General features: G+C 60.8%; 1 protein-coding gene across 1 annotated transcript; it reads right to left on the minus strand.

The window, feature by feature from the left end:
• Positions 1–3,603: 3,603 nt before the first annotated feature.
• Positions 3,604–12,997, minus strand: MRGPRF (MAS related GPR family member F). Its single transcript, XM_069566678.1, has 3 exons — positions 12,654–12,997; positions 9,612–9,724; positions 3,604–5,409 (listed from the first exon to the last, which is right to left on the minus strand). The coding sequence occupies exons 2-3, from the start codon at positions 9,657–9,659 to the stop codon at positions 4,426–4,428; spliced, it is 1,032 nt and encodes a 343-aa protein (XP_069422779.1). The 5' UTR covers positions 9,660–9,724; positions 12,654–12,997; the 3' UTR covers positions 3,604–4,425.
• Positions 12,998–13,875: the final 878 nt, after the last annotated feature.

The following is a 13,875-nucleotide window of genomic DNA, read 5'->3' on the forward strand; positions in this document are numbered from 1 at the left end:
GGAGTTTCCGTGAGCTTTAATTTTATGAACTGTGTCCTGTTGTTTTCTCCAAACCCCTACTGGCTGCTCTCCAGCCCCAACTGGCTGAGAATGTGATATTCTCGCACTCATGTTTTCAATTGTCTTGGTTCTGGAAGATTCTGCGATAGGTTTGCAGAGCTCCCTGACCTTGTAGCCAACCTGCTTAGGGGCAGGCTTCCTTGGGCCGGGGCTTCTCCCCGAACATTGAGAGGCTGGATCATGAATGGACTCATTGCTCCATCTTGCCTTCTAAAGGGAGCTCTTGGTTCTCAGGACAGAAGAATCTTCTTGGCTGACGCTTTTGAACCAAGCTTTGCAGAAAAGCTCTTGGGCTTCAGAAAGTTCTGGCATAAAATACAATTATCTCAAAACCAATTTATCTCAAAACCACACTGGCAGGAGATACGGGAAAGCTGGGCGGATGCTAGAGAAGCATTCCATTTCCTCTTCTTAGGGTGGAAGATGAGACAGAGGAGATGTCAGCTTCCAGGCCGTTCACTGCACCGTCTGCTGAACACGCATCCCTTCGCATCCCCCACTTCATTCTGGACATCCACAGCCTGAAACTGAGCTGTCCCCGCCTTTGGTTACTCGTGGCCATGGAATAAAACAAGGCTGGTCCAGGGTGTCGTTGGGCTGTGATGGGCTTGCTGTGTCTGGCCATCACCCCTGAACCTCAACTCCTGGTGCCTGGCCGATGGAAAACACAGAGGTTCAGAGGTCTGAGCTTCCAGGGAAACAAGAAAACCACTGTGCCGGACGGTGACTGGGGCTCCAGAGAGGGCTGTCCACCTGGCAGGACTGATCTTCAACGGGCAACCCCGTTTCTGAGCCCCGGCATCTACAGTGGCCGCGAATAGTCTGTACCGCAGAGTCCTGTCCTGAAGATTAAAGGCGACTGATTCAGGGAGCTCAGTCCAGGGCCAGCTGCACACAGTAGGTCCTCAATAAACGACGGGATAGGATGAGGGGTGGGAAGGAGCCTCAAGAGGGAGGGGCTATATCTGTACTTGCAGTCGATTCACACTGATGTACAGCAGAAACTGATACATCACTGTGAAGCAATCATTAAATTAAACTATAAAGAAATTAACAGTAGTCATCGCCCCGACCAGCAGGGTTGGGATTGGCTGTTCCCACGAACGTCCCTCCTTCAGTGGCTGTTCCCCTCCCCTCTGAAGTCTGTCTGTAATGTGGGAAAACCAGGGCACTGCCCACCGAGGTCCCATGGTTTGTGGGAGGGGGCCCGCTGCTCATGTAGAGACAGCGGCGACAGGAAGTATGAAAAAGTGGAGAAGTCTGTCCTGCCCGAGGCCACCCCTCCCTCTCCCTCCACTGCGCTTATCCGACGGGGTGCGGCTCTTGGGGGTCCGCAGAGAGACAAGGGTTCTTTCTTTGTCCAGCCGTCTAGAAGCTGCCTGGTGTGTGCGGAGACCGCACGCCCCGATTCTGTGACTCTGTTGACAGCAGTTGTCAGGGGAGACCGGTCAGACCTCTTGCCCCAGGCAGTTTCAGGGTGGAAATCTGTGATGCTTGCTGGACCCTCGCCTTCCTGCCTTTATGGGACAACCAGAAAGAAGGAGGCTTTGGGAGGCGGGGACTGCTGGGGGCTAGGCTGGGCTGTTTCAGGGGGTGAGGATAGCTGAGGCATATCACCCCACCGCTGCAGTGGACCCTGGAGACCCCTTTTAATAATTAAACACCAAAAGAGGGAGGAGGAGCATGGTCCAGGGCTGAGGCATCTGCTAGCAGGCGTCTATGTCTTTACCCACCATTAGCACAGACCACAGAGTCGGACACGACTGAAGTGACTTTGCAGTAGCAGCAGCAGCAGCACAGACCCATTAGCACAGAAGCGAGGTGGTCGGGGTGTGGGCAGGTTATGCATGAAAGCTTCCTGGGGTGGGGTGGCAGGGGGCTGGGGGCGGCAGGAGGGTAGAGTGGCCTGGCTTCTTGGCAAGATCATAGGGAGAAGGGGCCAAGGGCTGGGAGAGGCCTCAGTCCTGGAATTTGCACACCCCCTCTTTTTGGCTTAGCACCTGCTAAGGACACGTGTGTTCAAATATACAGCTGCAGCCCTGCCCTGACTTCCAGGCCCTGCTGTGGGCCAATGTTGCCCACCCACCCACCAGGCCTGGGTTCTGAGCCGAGGCAGCCGGCAGGGAGGCCCTGCTTGAGCTCCTGGGTGGGTTGGGGACAGCTTTCTACGGGGGACTCAGGGCTGGAGGGCTGGGGTGGGAGCTCCTGAGAATAGGTGAACTCTAGTGATGCACTGTGCCCTGAGGAGCCAGCCCTGGTCGGCCTCCTTGGGCACCTGCAGGCCTGGAGGCCTTCCTGCCTCATGGAGGCCTGAGCTTTCCAAGTGACGGGTCCAAGCCCCCGGCCCGGTCCCCCCATGCGTGTTGTCAGGACCCCACCTGGTTTCTCTGGGGCCCCAGAAATGTTAGTGGTGCTGCCCTCCAACTCTGCTCTCCCAGGGTTCTGTCTGGTGTGTGGAGGGGGGCCTGGGGGGTGCACCCCAGGGGCTGGGACAGGGGACGCGGGCACCAGCCCCAATACCAGAGCTCCTGGAACCTTGGCCTCTGGGGCACACAGCAGGGGCCTTGCTGGAGAGGCAGCCGGGGCTGTGAGAACAGGGAGCTCGGGAGTGGAGGCCTGAGGAGGTCTGTCCTTGGGGCCACGTACTTGGGGGCCAGCCGGCCTGAGGGGGTGTTGCGGCCTGGGCTCCAGAATCACCAGGGTGAGGCAGAGGGCGTCCAGGGTCTGTGGGCAGAATGCCAGCCACCGGGCGGAACTGCTTCCTTGAATTGAAGGGCAGTTCCCTCCACTGGCCGCCCTGCCCACCCCCACCCCCGCCGTCTCCACAGAAGTGGGGAGCTCTGCTCCAAGGGTCCTCGATGCCTCTGCCCTCAGTCTCTCCCTGGGGCCTGTGCAGTGAGCGGTTTCCCCAGATCTTCCCACAAAAGGGAAGGTTGGATCCAAAATGTTTATCTCCCACGGGCTGTCGGGGCGAGGGGCGGTCAGGGAGCTGGCCAGCCCAGACCAAGTGGAGGCCTGGGAGGGGCTCTAGGGAAGTCGGGAGGTGCCAGGCACAGGGACGCCAGCCTGGCCCCAGAGACCTCAGGACAGACAGTTCTGGAAGGCGGGAGGGACATACAGCCGAAGATGCTGCGGCCCCCCCCGGGGCGGGAGGTTGGGGGGCTCCCTGTGGATATACTGTGTTCTTCCCAGGCCGGGCCTTATCAGCCAGCACAGAGCCTGGAACTCAGGAGGTGTGATGAAAGCTAAATTTCCAGAGGGAACGGGGGGCCTTGGGTGAGTGGAAAGGGCACCGGGGTTAGCCAACAGAGGGTAGCGTGGGGATCATGCTCCCCCAGCAGAGGAGTGGACACCGTCCCTGGAGAGGGAGCAACTGGGGGTGTAGACAGTCCCGCCAGGAGCCCGGGGCACAAGACCTGGGGTACAGAGCAGGCTGTGCGGGGAAGGGAGCATGGAAGGGCAGCCTACCTGGGCCTCGGATGCCTGTGGGGTCCTCAGTGTGGGCACGAGCCCACGGACAGGACAGAGGGCAGGAAGTCTTCCTCAGTGCAAGATAGAAAACGTTTATTGATACACATTTACTGTCTTTTATAAAACCTCCGTTAACCAAGCTGGGCCACCGTGCTTGCAGGCGGGCTGGAGTGGCCAGGGAGAGCCGGCGCCCACTTTCAGATGGCCCACCAGAGCCCCGCGGGCCAGGCAGATGGCGGCTCGGATGCACCAGCCGGCACGGAGTCAGAAAAGAGAGTGAGTTACCCAAGCCGGCCGAGGCTCCTTTCTGCGTCCAGCCACTCGCCAGGACAGAAGCCCCGCCATTTGGGCCGCCCAAGGGCTCCCCAGAGGCGGGAACGTCATCCACAGAAAGACGGGACCCTGAGGTGGTTAAGGGGCAGCTCTCCCCCGCAGCTCACAAGGTCACCTTAAAAGGACAGAACGGAGCCAGGAGGTGTCCTCACGGCAGGAGGAAGTTCTGGCCCGATGGGCAATGGTGCTGGCAGAGTCATTCTCGGAGAGGGCTGCCTCTCGGGCAGGAGGTGGACAGGGCTGAGTGATTCCCTCCTCTCCCTTCCTGATCATCCTGGGGTCAGGAGGAGCCCCACACCCGGCCCGTGGCCTGGGGCGACTTCTGTACCGCAGCTCAGGGAAGGAGGGGTGGCCGGGGGAGCCTGGCAGGGTCATGGGGGGCTGTCTGTCTCGCTGCCAGCCTCCCCAGGGGAGCCTGTGCCCTGGGAGAAGGCGGCTTGCAGGCGGGAGCGGCTTTCTCTCCCTGCGCTTGGGCCCCAGGGCTGCTGCCGGCTCTTGTCCGTCTGTCAAGGGTCTCTGGAGGTCACGTGGGCCCCGCCTCGCCTGCAGGCGCCCGGCCTCTCAGGAGGCGTTCCCTGAGGGACACTGCATCTCCAGGGTGACCGTGTTGGGCGTGCCGCCTCCCGCCTCCCCCGGCTCGGCCCCGTCCCGCAGGGCCCGCTGGAAGACCACCCTGAGAGGCTCCCACAGGCGCTGCGACTTGTCCCTGCCGGCCAGGAAGTAGACCACGGGCTTGGCGCAGCTGTTGATGCACAGGCACAGGTCAGTGACGTACTCGGGGAAGGGCGCCGGGATCCGGAAGACCCAGAAGAGGAACCAGTCGATGCCCAGGTAGATGGAGGACACGAGGAACACCGAGACCACGGCCAGGATGACGTGGTTGAGCTTGGCCGAGCGCTGGCGCCGCCGGGCCCGGCACTCCACGTGCAGGATGAGTGCCAGGCAGGGCAGCACCATGAGCGGGCAGAAGACCAGGAAGAGCAGGATGCCCAGGAAGGTGTCCATGTGCCTGCAGCCCGCCCCGGACGCCTGGCGGCCCAGGAACACGCAGAAGTAGTTGTGGACGCAGGTGACCAGCAGCGACAGGGCCCAGAGCAGCGAGCACACCACGGCCGACAGGCGCTTGGGCCGACGGCGCCAGTACCAGGTGGGAAAGATGACCGACAGGCAGCGCTCCGAGCTGATGGCTGGCAGGAGGCTGACGCTGGTGAGGACCATGCAGAGCCCCACGATCCGGGACACGGCGCGGATGTAGTCGGCAAAGGGGCCCAGGAAGCCCCCCGTGTTCAGAATGGAGAACACGGCCTTACTGAAGAGGTAGCCGACGTCTGCGCTGGCCAGGTGCAGGAAGTAGACGGAGAAGGGGCTCCTCTTGATGGAGAAGCCGAAAAACCAGAGGACCAGCCCGTTGCCCACCAGGCCGCACAGACAGAGAAGCAGGAAGATGTAGTTCATGACGGCCGGCGGCGGCAGCATGGTGATCTGCTCGATGGTCAGGAAGCCCCGGCTGTAGAGCTCGGGGGCCTCGCTCACGCCGGGACACACCTGTGCAGGTGCGGAGGGGGAGACGCAGTGATGCTGGCTGGCCCCCACCCCCATGCCCGTGCTGGCATCCAGGTCTGCTAGGCTCCACCCTCAGGGCTTCCTGCTGGCTCAGAATCTGCCTTCAATGCAGGAGACCCAGGTTTGATCTCTGGGTGGGGAAAGTTCCCTAGAGAAGGAAATAGCAACCCACTCCAGGATTCTTGCCTGGGAAATCCCATGGACAGAGGAGCCTGGCGGGCTGTGGTTCATGGGGTAGCGAAGAGTCAGACACGAGTGAGCAACTAAGCGTGCATGCGTGCAGGCTCCACCCCCAAACCCCCACCTGCATCTAGGTACGCTAGGCTCCACCGCAAACCCACATCTGCTTCCAGGAGTGTTGCTCCTGATGACAGACTTGGCTTTGGAGCAACTAATTGGCTCCAACTGGAGCGGGAGACACCCCTGATCTCACAGAGCGCTACCATTCTGTGCCCCAGAGTCTGCAGCTGGCAGCCTACCGCAGTGATGGTGAAAACAGTGAAAATGATCAGTCCCTCATCAAGGGGCCTGACGTCCCACTGCCCAGAAAACGTCCACACTGTGCAAGAAAACCGAGGAGCCTTTCTACACCGAAGGAAACGAAAGCAGCGTGACCAATCATTGCTGGGCTGTAAGCCTGGATTGAGTTGTGGGTCTAGCGATCGCCGTGGAGGCTGTTACGGGAATGGCTGGGGAAGAGTGAATAGGAACCATGTCTAGATAATGGTACTGGACCCATGTTGCACTTTCTGAACAGCAATGCACTGAAAAAGCAGGACAGAAAATGCACTGTAGCTGCATGGGAGGGTCCTTGATCTTAAGAAGATACAGGCTGTTTGGGGGCAAAGGGCATTGGAGCCTGTAATTTACTTTCTTTTTAAAAACTTTTAAAGTATTTATTTGGCTGTGCTGAGTCTTAGTTGTGGTGCATAGGATTGCCGCTCTTGCGGCATACAGCGTCTTTAACTGTGACATGTGATCTCTTAATTGTGGCATGTGGGATCTAGTCCCCTGACCAGGGATCGAACCTGGGCGCCCTGCATTGAGAGCTTGGAGTCTTAGCCACTGGGTCACCAGGGAAGTCCCTGTAATGTACTTTCAAATATCTTTGGGAAAGAAAGTATCTTCAATGCACTTATAAAACAGAAAGAGACTCGCAGACCTCAAGAATGAACCAGTGCTTGCTGGGAGAGAAGGGATAGTTAGGGAGTTTGGCATGGACATGTACCCACTGCTATATTTAAAATGTATAACCGACAGTATAGCACATGGCACTCTGCTCAATGTTATGCGGCAGCCTGGGTGAGAGGGGAGTTCGGGGGAGAACAGATACTTGTATGCGTGTAGGTGTATGTATGGCTGAATCCTTCCCGCTGCTCACCTGAAACTGTCACATTAGTTTGTGGCTATACCCCAGCACAAACTGAAAGGTTTAAAAAAAGATACTAGATAAAAAGTACAAGTGGCAACAGGCTAACAGAGTCGATCAAGGTTTATGCAAATTTACAAAACTTGCAATTTTTCTACTAAAACATGAAAACATTTATTTAAAAGAGCAAAATCATTTGCAAGTTACCGAAAGTGACCCTTGACCCACAGTGGGATCAGAGAGGGTGACCCTTTAGTTTTCTGGATCATGAGGGAACTGAGTCTGGCCAGGGGGTCCCTTGAGGGGGAGACGCTGGAGGCAGTGGCTATTTATAGAGCGGTGGGGGAGTGCTTCGGTGGTTTGACACTTGGTCTGGCTGTGTCAGTCCATCTGGCTAAATGTCAGCTTGGCTGCAGGGTCTGGGCTGGCGTATAAATGCGTGAAGGTGGGCCAGGTGCAAGAAACCAGCCGGTGGCAGGGGGGACAATGGCGAAGCAGAGGGCACCTGTCCTGAGCAAGTGGGCAGCCGCCCTGCTCCAGCCGGGGGGCTCCAGGGCGGACTGGCAGACAGTGACGGATCCTCTTTCCCCCACTCCCCAGAGAAGTCAGAACTCGAGACTAAACTCTGTGTGTGCATGCTCAGTCACTCAGTCATGTTCGACTCTTCGGGACCCCGTGGACTGCACCCCGCCAGGCTCCTCTGTCCATGGGATTCTCCAGGCAAGAATACTGGAGTGGGTTGCCATTTCCTTCTCCAGCGGATCTTCCTGATCCAGGGATCCAAGCCACATCTGTTGCGTCTCCTGCACTGGCAGGCGGATTCTTTACCACTGAGCCATCTAGGAAGCCTAGATCTTTAAATGTTCTTTATCCCGATCTTTAAATGTTCATATCTAAAAGAAAAAACACTGTGTGGGCCAAGCACAACGCATCTAAATGCTGGATTCTGTTCTCAGGCTATCGATTTTGACCTCTCGTCAAACACCATCACTCTCCTTGCCATACCCTGGCAGACATCACTAATCCATCCCAGCGCTCTTTCCCACGGAGCCTGAATCTCACCTCCCTCTAAACACCTCCTGGGTATCAGTTCCCACTGCTCATGACTCTCCCTTCAAAACAAAAGCAAAACAAACAAACAAAAAACCCAGAAGGTTGTCAGATCAAGCTCACTCTGCTGCTTTCCAGATGGCCCCCCAGCTCTGGCAGAAAGCTGGGTCCTGAAAGATGGCTTTCTGGGCCTGACACCCTCTCAACAGGATAGCACTTTTGGCCTGGCTCCGGTCAAGGAGCATCTGCAAGCAGGGACTGGAGGGTACTGGTAAACTCTGGGTTGGCCCCATGAGCTCAGGGCATGGGGGTCCTAGCCACTACCCAGCATTCTCTAAATATATTTACTGATGACTCCACAGCTGTCTGTCTGTCAGCTCTCAACCCCGCGTGCTGTGCATGTGTGTGCTCAGGCATGTCTGACTCTTTGCGACCCCGTGGACTGCAGCCCACCATGTCTCCTCTGTCTATGAGATTTTCCAGGCAAGAATACTGGAGTGGGTTGCCATTTCCTCCTCCAAGGGATCTTCCCGACCCAGGGATAGAACCTGCATCTCCTGTATTGGCCGGCAGGCTCTTGACCAGTGCACCACATGGGAAGCCCATCAAACACCTTAGCTTGCTCTAATCTCAGCCTTTCCTGTTGGTGGTTCTGAAGAACCTCCTCTTAGCTGGGGAGGAGACGCATAATCTATACTGACTAAAGGAGTCTGTGAAGGACCAGCTCTGCGCCCAAGGGAGCCGGGCAGCAGGGGCTGCAGCTGACAGACCAGATCACTCAGAGCCTCTCGCAGGCTGGAAAAAATCTGCAATCCTCTCCGCAGAGTCAGAGCGGGAGGGTTGGTGAGTCACTGGGCGTGAGCTGCCATCCCGGCCACATACCACCCTGTAAAATGCCTGCCTGGAGCCTGGTCCCCTCCCCGGGCTCTGCCTCTTCTCTGGGGTTTCTGGAGACTCCGGAGCCGGTCCCATCTCTGCTTCCCGTGGTGGCCACCCCACAGCAGTCACCATCGGAGGCAGGAGGGGGCTGCAGGCATGGTGGAGAGGTGCCTGGGGCTAGGGCTCAGGTCCTGGGCAGGAGTCTGGGCTCTGCTGGGCCTCTGGACTCACCGCTGTTGAGTCACTACACTGGCGTGAGCCTTGGTTTCCTCAAACATTGTACCCGCTAAACTCAAGAGGTCCTTCCAACTTGAGAGGGTTTTGCCCAGGATTCAGAAAGGAACTCCAGAGTTTCCAAGGGCCTCAGACAAGTAGGGACTGGAGGGGCAAGGGCAGAAGGGATGGGTCAGCCTGATGGACTGTCAGAGTCTCAGCTGCAGGATGGTGCCTGCGTGTGGGAGGTAGGCCGTGGAGACCAGACCCTGGGTGACACTGGCAGGGTTGGCCAGAGCCCCCTGGAGCATGTAACATTGGGGCCACTTCGGAGCCAGCCTTGTAGGGCCTCCTGGCAGGGCCTAGCCGTGGGAAATAGCTGACTGCCCCATCTCCACAAGGAAGAGAGAATGAGATCTCTGGAGGTTGGTAACACAGGACAGGATTTGAGGGAGTCCAGTGATGAAGGCACTAGGGATCCAAGGGACCTGGTAAGCAGTGCCAGGCCACACAGACCAGAGGGGCCCTGTCTGTCTTGAGCTAGAGGATGGGTTCTTGGTGGCAGAGTGTGTGTGAGCAGGACATACCAGAGTGGCGTGCCTGTCTCATCACACCCATCCTGCAGACCCTGGCGGAGGAGCCCCCTCTGTACGGAGCTGATGGAGGGACTTGCCTTGTTCCAGTTGGTGGGGTGGGCCTCCCAGGAGCAGTTTCCAGCCATCTCCAGGCCTGGCCAGTCCACGTTCCTCAAGGCTCCGCTCACAGCTCACCGGCCTGCACAACCCACTGGGCACGGCAGAAAGGGTCACATCAGGGGGGCGGTGTCCTCCATGCCCAGGGGTGGCCCGCAGGGCTGTCCCCTTGGAGGGTAGGTTCATGAATCATCCCCTGGTTCCCCAGAGGCAGGGCCTTGTGGGAGGCACGGGGCTTCCTGCTGAGTCCAGAGCAGGTGGCAACCGTGTGCACCGCCCCCTCCTTCCCTAGGGGGAGGGGTCCTCATTCACCCCCCTGCTGATACCCTAGTGACGCCGCCTGCGCCTGCGGAAGAAGTCTTTCTCCTTCCCAGCTCTGTCGGGCATTTCTGGAGCCAGACGGCGTCTGGGGATATGACTGTTCACCTGCACACATTTCTTGGGCATCACCTTTGTGTCCAGCCAGGGGTGGGACAGGGGTTCCGGGGCAGTTAGTTCCAGGAGGGAACGTGGGAGAGAAAAGATCATTTCTGGCCAGGAAGACTTCCTGGAGGAGGAGGAGGCAGCCCGGTCCTCATCAGCATTGGTGTCATCACCCACCATCAACCCCGGGTCAGTGAGAGCCTTCTCCCGGACACCCATCCTCCTGTCTGGTCCTGGGTACCAGTGAGGAGGCAGGTGTAGTCACTCCCTCTGTGATGAGGGCAGGGAGGTGAAGTCACCTTCCTTGTAGGGTGGCGGGGGTAGCGGGGACATTACGGCTTTGCAGATTTGTGTCTGCAGAGCCTAGATGGGCTGAAGAGGCAGGGAGGCTGAAGGGGCCAAGCCCTGAAGTCGCTAGGATGGCCCCAGCTCCAGGTTGGAGGAGGAGCAGCTGGATTCGGCCAGGACTTCAGGGCGGGGTTGGGGCGAGAGGGCTGGGAGAAGCGCGGGGGTGGCCCGACACTTGTCCATCCTGGCCGGGCAGAGCTCACTGGTGGACTTGCCACGAGTTCACTCGAATTGACCGCGGTCCCCAACTTGAGCTCAGCCCCAACTTGTTAAGCACCCATCCCTCCCACCGTGCAGGCGGGAAACTGAGGCTGTGAGTGGAGGAGGGGCCTCTGGGGGCGCCTGGCCGGGCGGCGGGCCGCTGGGCCCCTCCTCCTCCTCCTGACTCCCCCGGAATTCCAACCCGGCCTCCGCTGCCAGTCGAGGCCGCCACGCCCCCTCCGCCCCGGGCCGGGAGGGCCGGCCCGGGCGGGCGCCGGTCATTGGCTGCGCGGAGAGGCGGTTCTCGAGAGTCGCCCGCCCTCTTTAACCACCGGCCTCCCGGAGCCCCGGGCGCGGGGTCGCCTGGAGGGGCCACCGCCGGGGCCGGGGCCGGGGCCGGCGCGGACGGCGGGGCTTGCAGCCGCTGGCTGCGCGCGGGGTGGGACCCCTTTTGCATGAGCCAGCTCATGAGGCCTGAGCAGTGTGGGTCTGCAGATAGCGAAGAAGCCGGGCAGGGGAGGGGTCGCAGGCGTGCATATAACTGTGCCCCCTACCCCCGCCCCCGTGGCGGTCTTGACTCTCGTTGGACCCCTGTCCCCGTTGCCACGGACAGATCTCAACCTCCTTCACACGCTGGGACTTGTTGAAACTCTCCAGGTGCCTGCAGCCCTCAAGGTGCCGGCCTCAGCCCGTCTTCCCGCGGAGGAGTCGCCCTTCCACCCTCTTCTTCCTCCACTGTCCCTCCTCTTCTGCTCATCCTTCCAGACCCACACCACCCCGAGGCCCGGGCCCTAGGCTCGATGTCCTGACGTGGAGGGCCTCCCCTGGTCCCCTCCGGCCAGGCTAGATGTCCCCCCAGGATTGCTGGCTGGGACCTGCCCGCGATGGGGCTGGGCATGGAGTGTTCACTCGAGGGGTGGCTGTCGCTGTGTGTCTGAGCCCTCCTCGCCCTGCCACGGGCCAGCTGAAAAGCTACTGCACCCGGACGGAGGGACCGGAGGGACCGGGGGGACCTGAGAGCCGAGGTGAACCCCAGGTGGGCCGTGGAAGGACATGTGTGTGACGTGTGGGGGATGCGCGTGAGTGCGCGTGCTCCTCATGCTGGGATTCAGCCTATGACAGGGCTAGCTTGGGCTAACTCAGACAAAAGAAGATCTGCCAGTCAGGAGCCCAGATGGCCTCCAGCCACCTGTCTGCCTCCCTGGGCCTCAGGAAGCCCCGCATCTCTCACTTCCACCCACCATGCCCGGGCTCCGGGGCTTCGAACCTGGAACCTGGCCTGGCTGGCTAGGCAGGGCTATGCCCCAGGAGGCCTGGCTTGGCGGGAGCCAGCAGCCTCCAGTTCTACTGTCCGTCTTCCCGGCTCCTTGTCTCCTTGTCTGGGGGGCTGCCGCCTGGGCTGGCTCTTGACAGAACCGGCTGTGGGGTGGGCTTGCGGCTGTCCCTGCCCCCGGACACAGGGGAGACCTTTTGGAATGCCTCAGGAACAGACAGCTTCGCCCAACGCCAACACCCCACCAGGCACCGCCCGCCTGGGAGAAGGTGGGACGCAGCCGCCCAGCCTCCGTGGCTGAATAGCCTCCTTCTCCCTCGCTGTCCACCCCAGGGCCGGCCCCGAGCTGCTGGAAGCGCAGTCTGCCTGCATGACAGCAGTGGGCTGCTACCTGCTGGGTGTTTCCCTTCCTGCCCTTCCAGAAAACTCACTTGCTCTGCTGGAGGCTGGCGAGAGTAGGGGACAGGGGGAGGGGGAGCCCCCACCCCCAGAGGACAGAGTAGGAGCTGGAAGCAGAGGACAGATGGCTTGGGGGTCGGGGCCTGCTGCACAAGATGGGGACTCTCAAGCCGTGTCCTCGGGACTCCTGCGGCCTCAGATGCTGACAGCACTGCTCTGGGGGGCTGGGGGGTGGGGAGCTCCTGCTTGAAGCCATGTGATTTCCAGGGGCTGCCAGCCTCGAAGGTGCCCACCTCTCTCCCTTTCCCTGCCCAGGCCTTTATCCTGTAGCCCTGGCTCCCGAGATGCCCTCCCCTGGGCCCCAGCCATGTGGCACTACCTGCAGCTGCGGGTCTGATCCTCGGAGGCCTCCCTTTGGCAGAGGGCTCCTCCTGCGATGCCCACCTCTGGTCCTGGACCACCCAGGCGCGCAGGCCAGCCCGAGGCACTGCCCGGAGGCTCAGGAAAGGCGAGCTCGGAGTGCAGGAGAGCCTTGCCTGCCTGCCTGCCTGCTGGAGGAGACAGCTTTGGAAGTATAACCCGCCCCAAACCCAATTCCAGGCCCGGCAGGAGGGGGCGGGGACGGGGAAGAGGGGGAGGGGCCGAGCCGGGATGAGGCTTTGGGAAGGAATGACCCGCTCCGGAGCCCCCCCACACCCCCCCCCCCAGCCCCACTGGGAACTCAGCTCCCCGCCTGGTGACGTCACGTTGGCCCGAGCACTGCGGCCCGAGTCCAGCTGTGAATCTGCAGCTCCGAGGGGCTGCCCGCTGCACGCGGAGAGAGAACACCAGGCTGTCCGCTTGCCGGGTGCCTTCCCTTGGCCCCTCCCTGGGCATCTCTGGGCGTGCAGGCCTGGGGGTGGGGGTGGGAGGTGGAGTGAGTCCCCACCTGTACCCAGCGACTGATAACGGACCAAGGAGGCTGCAGAAGGGGGGCTCCAGGGTGGGGCGGCGCAGGGACTTCGGAGAGGCCGACCGGGTGGCTGGACAGCAGTGCCACCCAGGTGGTACTCCACACCCCCTTCCACCCCGGGATCTGCTCACGGCCCCCCTGCGGGCTTCTGGAGCCAGGAATTCCCTTTCCCCAGCCCTAATAGCAATCAGATGGCGCAAGTGGAAAATCACAGCGCTTGCCTGGGGCCCGAACCCAGCGGGGAAATTGGCGGGGCTGCGGTGCCTGGTGCGTGCGCTGCTCGGCGGGAGGATGAGTCAGCCTCCCCTCGCCCGGGCGAGCCCCCCGCGGGGTCCTGGGGCACCAAGCCAAAGCCTGGGGGTGGGGGGCGGCGGCGCAGGGGCCAGAGGGGGGTGGCCTTGAGGAGTGGGAGGGTGAGGAGCGGCTTTCCCAGGCAGCCACCAGGGAAGGCTCCGCTGCCCTGGACCGACTTTCTCATGGCCCCGGGGAGCCCGGGGGAATTCTGAGCACAGCCTCTGCGGAACACACGGTGCCCAGGCTGGGGGCTGCCTCGGCGGGCCTCGCTCGGCAAGAGAACCCAGACACGAAGCTTTCCTGCACCTGCCCTGGGCCACAGCACCCCCGCGCCCAGAGGAGCACGATGTTCCTG

This window comes from Ovis canadensis, chromosome 21 (genome assembly GCF_042477335.2).
Source record: "Ovis canadensis isolate MfBH-ARS-UI-01 breed Bighorn chromosome 21, ARS-UI_OviCan_v2, whole genome shotgun sequence".
In the NCBI taxonomy this organism is placed as follows: domain Eukaryota; kingdom Metazoa; phylum Chordata; class Mammalia; order Artiodactyla; family Bovidae; genus Ovis; species Ovis canadensis.